The 12,413-nt window shown below is 46.9% G+C and overlaps 1 protein-coding gene across 1 annotated transcript; it reads left to right on the top strand.

Moving 5' to 3' along the window:
• The first annotated feature begins 10,489 nt into the window (after positions 1-10,489).
• Positions 10,490-12,322, top strand: LOC110481158 (thyroxine 5-deiodinase). Its single transcript, XM_085580752.1, has one exon. The coding sequence runs from the start codon at positions 10,886-10,888 to the stop codon at positions 11,708-11,710; it is 825 nt and encodes a 274-aa protein (XP_085436878.1). The 5' UTR covers positions 10,490-10,885; the 3' UTR covers positions 11,711-12,322.
• The last annotated feature ends 91 nt before the right edge of the window (positions 12,323-12,413 follow it).

The raw sequence follows: 12,413 nt of genomic DNA on the forward strand, positions 1-12,413 counted from the left end.
CAGTCAAAGGTTGGACTCCATGATCTTGCAGTTCTTTTCCAACCTAAATGAATCTGTATATAGGAAAAGTTGTGGCTGAGTTAAACAAGAGCAAATATTCCTCATAATGGAAATCTAAAACTTTAATATTGTAATACCTTTAATATTATGTTACATCCTTAATGTTAATTTCGTATAAGAGTAAGTGTTTCATAAGAACAGTTTTATTTTTAAGCAAAGCCTTTGGAATTCTTTTAAAAGATGTTTACAGTAGTTAAAGAAAGATCACATTTTAAAGGTACATTTCTAATTACATTCTGGCAGAACCTTAGCTGGGAACACTACCAGCACTATTTTGATAGCAAAAGCTGTGACAGTTACATCAGCTAAGGTTATCTGCTGTCTTATTATCATGATCAAATTAAAATACAGGAATATGGTCAGCAGACCATATATATGACAAAGAACACTGGGGTGCAAAGATTGGGAACAACCTTAGGAAGTGTGTGAGTGTACAAAACAGGACTGGAGTATTTCACTGGAAAAACTAAACAATTTCAAGAAATGAAGCAGTATGAACAGGATGAAATCCAGAACTGCCTAGCTCAAATTCATGAAGCTGGCAGCAAAAAATATCACAATAAACTGGGCACTTGCCAGCTGCACGTGGAGGAGAAAAGACTAGATGGTTCAATCAAAGTCATGGTTAGTATAAGGCCCTAAAGAGAGGCAGCAATGGTAAACAAGTACAATTCAAAAACACATGGGACATCCAGCAGTGAGGGATGTGCTGGTCATACGTCACTAGAATACTGTGTAAAATTTAGGTCACTCCTTTCAAGGACAGACACAGCTGTGCTCCATATGGGGAAGTTCCACAGCCACAGCCCTGTCACACGGCCCCCGAGCATGTGCCTGGGCTCCCATGTTTGTTCCTGGGAAATCCCATGCCATGCACCGCATGAGCAGGAAATCCAGCCTGTGGAAATGTGAACACAGATGGCCCAGGAGTGCACAATCCGCCCGAGCCTCTTCGGTCACACCAGGCTCACCAAGATGGGTTGACTCTGTGGTGTGTTGGCTGATACAAGAGAGGCTTCAGAACAAAATGTACCCAAACTTTTCATTTGTGCTTTGAGTTTCCAGTAGGTCCAAGCCATATTACAAAGCAGTGCTCAAATAACACAGCGTGTGTAGGGTACACCCAGCATGTCCCCAATGTGCCACACTCCTTGCCCAGGTATTCAGCTGTCAAGCTGCATCTGTGTTTGTCTGTGACTTCCAGAGGCCAGCCTGACTGATGAGAATGTGCTGAACCTGTGACCATATTCTCTGCCAAGCAGTGCAAATGCAAGGAAAAGGAGGAGAGGGTAGAGCCATTTTTTGTTCTGCAATTAATTCCTTCATATATGATGTAGCAAAATAGACTTGTCATGAAACAGGTGCAGAAAATTGCTTCTAGAAGAATCAGAGAAATGGAAAATTCATCTCACAACAATAGACTGTGCACACATCTGAACAAACAGGTGCAGACCAATGTGAGCCTCAGCTGGACTCATACTGTCCCAAAATCCACATGGCCTGAACTAAATCAGTGCTAATGAAGTCTCCAGCAGAACTCACAGGTTCAGGCTTAGCATTCCACTGCCATAGCTCTACAGGCAGTAGGAGAGGCTCAACTCATATCTCAGCTCACTGAGATTGTTAGCAGAGAGCTTGGGTTTGCCTGTCCCCATCAGTGCCAACCCACCCTGCAAGAGTTTGGCTTGTTAGTCCCAGTGGAGTGGTGCCCCAGGGTGTAGGACTGCCCTCAGTTATTTTAAAGATCTTTTCCAATCTAATGATTCTACAATTCTTTAATTCACAGAGAAATGGGAGACAGGATAACTGCCTCAGCAAAGAGACAATGTTGGCACGCCAACAAGCAGTGTAAATATGCCATAGATAGAGTTAAGCTGAAAATATGAATAATTCTATCCATTATAGCAGCAAGATCCTGGAAGAGCTCTCACAAGTAATGGCAAAAAACTAACAACTTTTAAGGAGATGTTTATTTTTTCTGAACACATCTCTGTGACACAGAGGTGTCTGAAATACCCACAGATGCCCCATAAGACCCCATCCTGATAATCTCTGTTAGCTGTGAACTGCAAACCAAAATCCAATTGAAATCAGAAATTTAATTAAAAGCAGCACTTCTGAGCCAGCTGCTGGCAGGCATTATGCTGGTAAAAAGTGACAGCTGCTTCATTGGCAGTGCAATGTCAACAACTGTAGAAGAGGCCAAGGAATAGACATGGGCCACAACTGCTCAAGGATCACCCCACTTTGAAGAAGATACTTGTAAAAAGGCTTCAAAGGCTTTTGTCCATTATTTCATCAGCTAAGATACTTTACTCCTCATTTATATTTTGCTGCTGTCTTCCTTGTTTGGGGTTTTTTGGCCCAGTGGGATCACAATGCCAATTAAAATTAGTTAAGAGAGAAAATGTCAGGTCTTCCAAATACCACATAATTGTTCTTACAAACTATTCCCTCACTACCTAACAAATCCAGGGTTAGTTTGAAATAAATGTGCTCTTCAAAGATCATTCCCATTTATACAAATGGACTTAGATCCCTTTAATCAATTTTATTTGCATATGTAAGTATATGATTCCCATTTTTAAAAAGGAGTTATTAATACATTTCTAAAAAGGCCACATTTTTTTGTTTGTTTCAAGAAATATAAACTTGGTTTCAAGTAAGACAGAGTAGCAAGAGACTGCTACTGTGGCCATTAAATTAATGGTCCACAGGGAAGGGTGGACCATTCCAGGTATGCAGAATAATTCACACATTAAAGATAGTGAATTGGAACCCGAAGTTTCATATCTAAGTTTAAAAGTAACCATTTAGTATTTAGTTGTTTTTTCCTGCTGGATCTTCAGGTAGATGTGATGTGACCTCAGAAATGATGAGCTGTATCACATATATCAGCTTGTCACAGTTTTTCCCTGTGAAGAGACTATACTGCTTAGTCTAAGAATAACTTTAAAATTCACAGAAAGTGAGAACTGTTGAGCAGTTAAAAATAAAAAGTCATAGGAGGACACACTGTTAAGCATAAACATTAAGACCCTTCAAATCAACTTAAGCTGTTGAGCTAACCTAAACATTTCAGGTCAGATCCTGATTCCAGTGAATTCAAAATGATTGGCAGTGATAACTAATGTTTCTCCTTTTATTTCTGTTTTCCTGCTAATGAGTATCAGATTTAACATTGCAAGACTACACTGTAAACAAAGTGCAAAGTTAATCATTTTCAAAGGAACACTTTATTCACAGTAGGCTGTGTAGGGAAGAAATTAAGCCTGAGTAAACAAACCATGAAGTTAGATGAGAATATAGAGAGAAATCAAAAAATAAGTTAAAAAATTAGTGGGTATATGATGAAAGCAAAATATGCTGCTTACGAGGAAAATTCAACAACTGAGTAAAATGCTGAGTAATTTCATTTGTGCGTTAAATTATTTGCAATTTCCTGCATAAAAGTAAAAAATAGAACAGAAATTCAGGATCGTTATGCCAAAGATCTTTCCTTCATCCAAGAGCAGAGGAGCTAGAAGGTTTGCACAGTTTTATGTCAATTAAAATATTCCATATAAACAATGTATACTTGTCCAAACTAACTGACTTCCAGTTCTTTCTGGGAAAAGTCTGAGTAAGAAATACTGCATTGCAATTTAAAATAAGCAAATTTCATCTATTTTGGAACAAGTGAAGAATTACATGTAGTTCAGATACTTCAAAATCTTTCTATCTGGCTGCAGAGGCCTATTATTAGGATGTGTTAAACCTCTCCAGAAACTTCTTTCTACTATTGATAAACAATCCACACATTAAATTAGGAGATTATGACATGTATTCCTTCCAGTTCTTATATATGTCCTTATGTATGTTTGTCATTAATCCAAAACAACATTGCCAAACCTCGACCACAGAAATGGTAAAAATAAGTACCAAAGCTCTGGGAAGAGAAATCCTGAGGTCACAAAGAGAAGGTAACTTCAAGGGAGTATCCTGGAAATTAAGTCCTATAAATCATCATGGGCTGAAAGAAACAAATTCAGCAATTGCATAATGCCATTTTACACGGCTAAAAATAATAAGTCGTGGGGTGAATGCCAGGAAAAAAATCACTGGAAAACTTCACAAACATTTATGTTCAAATAAAAGGCTTGAAGCAAGAAAGTTGTTTGATGAGAGCCTCAGTGCACAGCACTGGTGCCTTCCAGCCTCCTGCTCAAATGTCAGTTGCTTCAAACAAGTCAGTCATGCTAACACCAACCATTTACAAAAAACCAGACCCCATTATGTTGATAATATACATTTTAATGATGGTGGGGATAAAAGGTCAGCAGAATAATCATCTCCATTCTATATTCAAAGAAGGCTGATGCTCCTGCCTTTCTGAGTAAACTCCTCCATTCTTACTAAAATGTTTGTTCCTCTGCTCTACAGCTTATTCAAAACCATTAAACCACTGCTGGGTAAAACCATTATATTGTAGAAAATGAGGGTCACCCTGAAGAAGATTATCCCATACAGGATCCCTAAAGATTTTCCTTGAATAAATGTTTTTTTAAATGCTACTTTTTCTTGCCTTCCCCTCTGAGTCTGTTAAAGACTGAAAATTTAAACCTGTGTATCATTTCAGGCAGGGCACATGCAATCACCTTAAAACCTGAGAATTATTAAACTATATTCTATTGAAAATCTTTATATTCTACTGCACTTGCTAAGGAAAGTGAAATGATGAATATTGGACTCTGATTTTTCAGACTCCCTTTTGTCTGTTATCATACCACGTGGCTTGGGCAAAATCACAATCACAAGGAAAGCACTGGGAGTTCTGCAGCTGATCACTCACAGCTTTCATCACACAAACCTTGGGGCTCTGAGGACCAGCCTGTGACAAAGACTGCCAGACAGCAGTGAGAGGCCCCCTTGCAAAGGATCTCAAAGGTGCTCCCTTTACCCTGACAGAGCCTGGACCCAGTCTTTCACCTCCAAACTATCCCAGTAACATTTTGAGAAAATACTCCTGTTAGGCTGCCTTCTAAAAGATGAAAAACTAATCTGAGTTATCAGTCTGCTGTCCCCATCTCTAAACAGTGCTAGTATATTGAATTTTTATGTCATGCACTGAAACATATTCTGTTGCAAAACACTGCACACAGTGAATTTTGTTATAATCTTCTGAGAAGAGATTTAGATTCAAGGAAATTGCGTCTCCTTTTTCTCATCTACAGCACACCTGAAACAAAGACAATACTAGAAGTATTTTCTCTTTTCTGACAAAGACTTAATCTGTATTCACTGTGTATAAAGTCTCTGCTTAAGTATAACTCTGCAGGGTTCCACTTCTGGACTAGACTGTTGTCTTTGCTGCAGAGCAAACCATTCAGACCACTGTAATTGTACTGTACTACCAGGGGGTCCAGCCTGAGCTCTTGAGCCACAGAAGCTTTTGAACAGTTTGCTTGATGGGTTGCAGGGATGTGCTTGGCACAGGGGGTTCTGGATAATCTGATTTCCCACTGATGGAGGTGTGTTAGCAGCTGCTGTTGAAGGTGATATTGCTGGCTCCCCCCAGAAGCCATCTGTGCACCCTATCCAGCTACATTGCTCAGCAGGACCTTGTGACAGCCACTGGCACCTCTTGTACATCTGTGCTCTTCCACTATCCACAGACTATCCACATCTGCAGTGAAACTTGTTTCTGCTCTTAACACATTCTCCCTGTGCAATTCCACCCAGGAGTGGATGGATAATATTGCTAAGTTAGTCTGATGGGATGGTCCTATTAACCCTGCCATGGCCACAAGCTGTGACCATTTCTCTTGTGCTTTCCCTGCACCACAGATGATCATTTTCTTTCATCATTAGCAAGTTTAGGGAACAAACTTGTCAGGAAATAACTTTTTTTTCCCTAAAGCCAAGCTCTTCTGCCTCCTTGGTCCCCAAAGCATGTCACTGCAGATCCCTTTAGGACCGCAAAAGACACAGTGCAAGCAGAAGTGAGAAAGGATTGATGGAAAGTTGCGCCTTCTGTCATTCAGGTTGCCCTGAAAATTTTGCTATTAGACACTATTTTAGGGATTCTAAAGTAAATCCACTCACCAAAACCATCTGGGTTTAAAACCAGAGTTCTTTAATCCAGAACCTTTTGGTTATCTATTTTCTACCCTCGCCTGACAGGCTGCTGGCACAACAGTGGCACTAGGGAACAGCCATGGAGAGGCAGGTGCAGACACATCAGGGGAACTGTACATTTGGTCACATGTCAAAGCCTTGGTAGATGGCTCACAGGCTCAAGAAAATGTTGGTTTCCACTTACTCAGGGTGAACATTGCACTAACAGACCTGTGGCATGCTTGTCACAGGACAAGAATGATTCAGACTGACAGAGACTGTGGAATCAGTTCTCCCAAATTAAACAACTCTTTCCCAGTTCAATCCAGAGTCAGCAAAAAGTGAGGGAAAAAATTTGAAAGGTTCAGTGCACGGAACCTCTTTGTCATATGTGACATGCTTGTCATGTATTCGAAGGTAAGAATGACAGGGTGGGTAGGAGATTCAAAGGCCATGGCTCTGCTACTGTTTTTATAGACAATCTGCAGCACAGCACTTTTTTTCTTTCCATACTCAAACCTACTTCAGTCATTGCCTTGGTGCTTGGATTTGTATGTTTTTTTTCTGAGTCATATATATTTTATTAAAAAAAAAAAGACAGAAGGGAGGAAAATAAGAACAGGTGTCATCTAAAAGTGGTGAAAGATTAAGCAAGAGGCAGCTCCAGAGAAAGCCAGACCCATGCACAGTCTCCAGCATATGGTAACTTTTCCAGAGGTGTTGCTACAAGCAAACAACTGCAAATGGAGTTTATCCACCACCAATTTCAGCAATATAACATTTACCCACTTCTTACAGATACCAAACAGGTGAGTAATTTACCACTGCACCACTGCACCTCTCTTCAGTCACCGGGTGGCCACTTAGATGAGTAGAAATTGCCCAGCTCTTATTTCGGGAAAGTCTTTTTCATTTCCTTCACATAGAGTTCTACCACATTAACTACATGGAGCTTAGATGACATGAGAGGTGGAACTCTTCCAAAATACATTTCAGTTCCTGTCAGAAAGTATTGCGTGCCTTTGTGCAGGAAATTATAAAATAGAAAATAAACATGTAAATATACCATTTCAACACATCCTCTACATCAAAGCAGACCTGATGGTTTTAATTTCAGCTTTTTGAGGTTTTGCTTTTATAAGTTGCTGAATTTATTTTGTAGCTCCTGTTTATGAAAAGAACTTTAAAAGAGTTATAAATTACATTTATCAAATGAAGAAAAACTACAGCTATAAAGTTCTCAGAAAAAAGGAAATAATGTGAACCATGTATGTGCACTTGTGCGAGGACACACACATACAAACTTATGTATTTTTAAGTTAGTGACTGCTGAACCACAGACCACATGCAGAAGAGTAAAAACCACCCATAACCAGATGTGCCACTGTAAAACCCATATTTTAGGATATATTCTATGAAATCCTCAGTATACAGGAAGATATAAGTTCCCACACTATTAATATCAGTGATATGGATTCCTAGAAAGACTGACTACCTTCACACACCTAAAAATAGTTCCAACTGGGAGGTACAGCCTTTGGGAAGTAGAGAGGAGCTTTCATGGTGTTAAAACACAGGATTTTGAAAACCATCCAGCTTAACACAGACGTGAGAACAGCACCAAGACGTCACTTCAAACAGAACCAAAGGGCTGCAGAAGGAATTCCACCCTTTCCCACGAGCGCTGCACCTCGGCTGAGCCCGTCAGAGCAGGGCTAGGGCCACGCAGAGGCAGGGCCATGGTAGGGCCATGCAGAGCCACTGTTTGTTCCACCATGAAACAGTGACCTCGGGACTTGCTTGAATTTTCCTGTGGCAGGAGAGTGTAGCAGTGGGCTAGTGAAGCAAAATGTTTCAGTTCTCTGCTCTATGCACGGCTGGATAGGAAACCCCAATTCAAAGGTTTCCTTCAAGCTATAAAAACAAAGCAAAGCTGTTTACAGGGAATGGAGAAATAGTCATTTCCAAAGTCCCTATCCAGCTGCAAATAGAGTATATAAGACCAAATAGCATTTTTACCTCGGAATATCTCTCACTGATCTAGTAGAGCAAAGTTTGTTGATATTCAGGGTTGCAAACCCATCTGTTTACTCAGGCTTTTGTCTGTCAGCATAGTTTGAAGAGGTCACTTTGAGAGATCAATTTTTTTCCTGGGGGTTTCTTCAGAGCTACCACAATTTGTTATTGCGTCTCTTTAGAGGCTTTAATTTGTGGTTTTCAAGATTGCATAACTGCACAGAGAGGTGGTGAGAGGCCCACATGAATAGTTCAAAATAAGTTTGACAATATAGTAAATATCTACTCAGTAATTTTCCCTGGACTGAGCACCGTGGAATGCCAAAGAAGTTATTAATCAGGCTAGTGGATGAACGTGGCTTTATGAGGGCTGGAGCATACATTTCCTTTCAGATGTTAAAATGCTGAATTACCTTGCTGCTGACTCCAACTAAAGATGATGCACCAGGGCACTACAAATCACCCATCTGATTAGATTGCTCTAAACAAGCCTATTCAGAAGCAGATAAAGAAAAAAATAAAATGGGATTTTAATTTTGCCTTTTATTTAGGGTTCTTGTAATAAGATACATAAAAATGAAGCAAGCTGCCTAGCCTCCCATGAGGAGGCTCAGCATTCATTTTTCCATTTTGCGGATGATAGAGAGGAGGTACAGACATGCACAGTCACTTTTGGAGTACAAACTGCGCCTGGGAGACTTGCAGGTCCTTGGGGCCTTTGGGAATCTGCAGCCAGGGACCTGGCATTGGCCACAGGCAGAAACAGGGCACTCAGGACCCAGAGGCACATTGCATTGCACATCCCAAAGTCAGTGTGACAGGCACCTAGGTGAGTGGCAGCTGCAGCGGTAGCTCAGGGTTGCATGAGCCACATTTGCATAGCAGAGGGCAGTGTTCAGCGTTTTGGACAAGTAATGTCCCTTTCTGAGGAAGCTGGTGGGGAAATGAACTGCATGCTGCAAGCTGGGAACCCTGCAACAATGGAATGGCAAAGTTCTGAGCAGAGACACCAAATTACATTTAAACTCTGTTCTTCTGGGACAGGTCTCCATCTAGTTCAGCAGGAAGGAATTTGCAGGCCATACATTCCTCCTGATGGGTGAAGACTGAAGGTGGCTAGTCAGTGTTCAGAACTGCATAGTGAGCGCTCTGCTACTGATAGAAAACCCACCCAACCCAAAACGACTCGCTGTCCACTCTGTGGGCAGCACACAGGTCTACTGGCCATGCCCGTGAGGTGACACTTCAGCCCTCAGTTTAAGGATTTTGCCAGACCTCGTCCCGTGAGAAGCTTGTGTTTGTATGTCACTTGGCAGGTGCAGAAAGTACTGCTGGCTCCTCCTGGGACGCCGTAAGGGAGTGTCTGCCCCGACTCGCTGCTCTGGGGGATGCAGCAGCACCTCTGTGCGCAGCGGGACATCGCAGGCGCGGCGCTCTCCTCCTGTCGCCTCCGCCGTCCCCTCTGCCCACCCATTGTTGCGCTTCCCGCAGCAGCGGCCCCGCAGCGGCCGCGATGCCGCCCCGCACTCGCGAGTGCCGTGAGGGGCAGGTGGCGGGGCCGGGGCAGGTGGCGGGGCCGGGGCAGGTGGCGGGGCCGGGGCAGGTGGCGGGGCCCGGGCAGGTGGCGGGGCCCGGGCAGGTGGCGGGGCCCGGGCAGGTGGCGGGGCCGGGGCAGGTGGCGGGGCCCGGGCAGGTGGCGGGGCCGGGGCAGGTGGCGGGGCCCGGGCAGGTGGCGGGGCCGGGGCAGGTGGCGGGGCCGGGGCAGGTGGCGGGGCCCGGGCAGGTGGCGGGGCCGGGGCAGGTGGCGGGGCCGGGGCAGGTGGCGGGGCCGGGGCCGGGCGCGGACGCCCCGGCCGGGGCTGAGGGGCCCCGCGCTCCCGCCGCCGCCGCGGCTTCTCGGCCAACAGCTCCCTCTGGCGGCCGCCCGCGCCCCTCCTCCGCCCGGGGCAGCGCCCACCGGCCCGCGCCCACCTGGTGCCCCCCGCGCCGGGGCCGCCGCCGCCGCCGGGCCCGGCCCGCCCAGCGCGGGCCCGGGGGACACGGGGGGCTGGGGCAGCGCTCGCCGCCCGTCCCGCCGCCGGAGGATGTGGCCGCGGGTTCGAGCCCCTGGTGCTCCCGCGGCGCCGGGGCGTGCGGTGGGGCGGAGGCTGCGCTCAGGGGGCGACCGGGCTGCCGGGGCGGGGAGCGGGGGAAGGCGCGGCGAGGGACGCGGCGATGGCGGCTGTCCCTGTCACCTGCAGGCGCTGCCGGGACGGCCCCGGCCCCCGCGCCCGCCCGGCAGCGCCCGCACAGCCCGTGGGGAGCCGGGCCGGGGGCGGGCTGTGCCTGTTGCATTGTCCCTGGCGGGGCTGGTGGTGAGCGCCCGCCGCTGCCGGAGGCCGGGGACCCCGGCGGTGCCCTGTGCCGGACTCTCCGCTCCGCCTGAGAGCGGCTGCACCCTGCTCCGTTGCACGTCCCTTGCGGCTCCCGCCGGGGCTCTCTCCCCTTTTGTCTGTGTATTTTTAGGTCATTAGAGTGGAGGGGTAGGTAATCCCCAGGCTCAAGTTCCAGAGGGGCGGGTTCTGGACGGAGGTGGAGTCACTTTTCATTTAAATCCCTGACTATAAAATGGGCTTAAAGAGAAGCGGGATCTCAGCTGTGCTGCACAGACCCCGGCACGCAGGGTGCGTGGGGGCCCCCCGGCAGCCAGCGCCCTGCAGCACAAGCCGCTGCGATGCTCCACTCCGTCGGCGTTCACACCTTGCAGCTGCTCACCCAGGCGGCCGCCTGCATCCTCCTATTTCCCCGCTTCCTGCTCACCGCCGTGATGCTCTGGCTCCTGGATTTTCTGTGCATTAGGAAGAAGATGCTGACGATGCCCACGGCGGAGGAGGCGGCCAGCGCCAGCGAGGAGCCGCCCCCCGACGACCCCCCGGTCTGCGTGTCCGACTCCAACCGCATGTTCACGCTGGAGTCGCTGAAAGCCGTGTGGCACGGGCAGAAGCTGGACTTCTTCAAGTCGGCGCACGTGGGTTCCTTGGCCCCTAACCCCGAGGTGATCCAGCTGGACGGGCAGAAGAGGCTCCGCATCCTGGACTTCGCCCGCGGCAAGAGGCCCCTCATCCTCAACTTCGGCAGCTGCACCTGACCCCCGTTCATGGCCCGCCTGAGGTCCTTCCAGCGCCTGGCCGCGCACTTCGTGGACATTGCCGACTTCCTGCTGGTGTACATTGAAGAAGCACACCCCTCCGACGGCTGGGTCAGCTCGGATGCAGCCTACAACATCCCCAAGCACCAGTGCCTCCAGGACAGGTTGCGGGCAGCTCAGCTGATGAGGGAAGGGGCGCCCGATTGCCCCCTGGCCGTGGACACCATGGACAATGCTTCCAGCGCCGCCTACGGTGCCTACTTCGAGAGGCTCTACATCATCCAGGAGGAGAAGGTGATGTACCAGGGAGGCAGAGGACCAGAGGGCTACAAGATCTCGGAGCTGAGGAGCTGGCTAGACCAGTACAAAACCCGGCTTCAGAGCCCCAGCACGGTGGTCATCCAAGTGTAAAAAGGACCTGGCAAGAAGCGCAGGGGTGGAGAGGCGAGGGAGGGCGGGAGGAGAGGTGGGGAGGGAGAAGGCACTGCGTCGCAGATGGCAGGAGCTGTCTTCCCGCGGGGACACTCGAAGGAGGCTGCTGTGCGAGCTTTCGAGCAAGACGTGCCATAGTCCTTTCTCTATTCAAATCATGTTGATTTGCCAGCCACGCTCTGTCAATACTGTATTTCCATGTGCGTTTTGTAAATAACTCTCTTTCTTTCCTTTTTTTTTTTTTTTTTTTTTTTTTTTTAAGCGTTTACTATTTTTTAAGGAGGCTCTCTTCCTACGGGATCTGTTCCCGGCTGCGTGTGTGCGCGGGTGTGTGTCTGAAAAGTTGTGTACAAGTGCTCCGTGCTGCCTAGCAAGTGCTAACTGGGATTTCTAGTATTTCTTTGTGATGACCGATTTTTAAATGGGTTTCTCTAATGCCAGGAAATCGCGTCTGATGTTGTCAAATACTAGAACTGCCAATAGCCAGAGCTGGACGGAATGTCCTATTTATGTGGGGGGGTTTTGTAAGACGTTCGTTCACCTTCCTTTTTTTTATGAATTTTTTTAAATAATAAAGGTTGAGTAACTACACGTCTAAGGTTGACTGCCTTTCTCTATCTTCAGACCGCTACGTTCACTTTCCCTTTTGCCTACCTCGCAGCACCCCCCCTGCAGCCGAGGA

This window comes from Lonchura striata, chromosome 5 (assembly GCF_050655825.1).
Source record: "Lonchura striata isolate lonStrDom1 chromosome 5, ASM5065582v1, whole genome shotgun sequence".
NCBI lineage: Eukaryota > Metazoa > Chordata > Aves > Passeriformes > Estrildidae > Lonchura > Lonchura striata.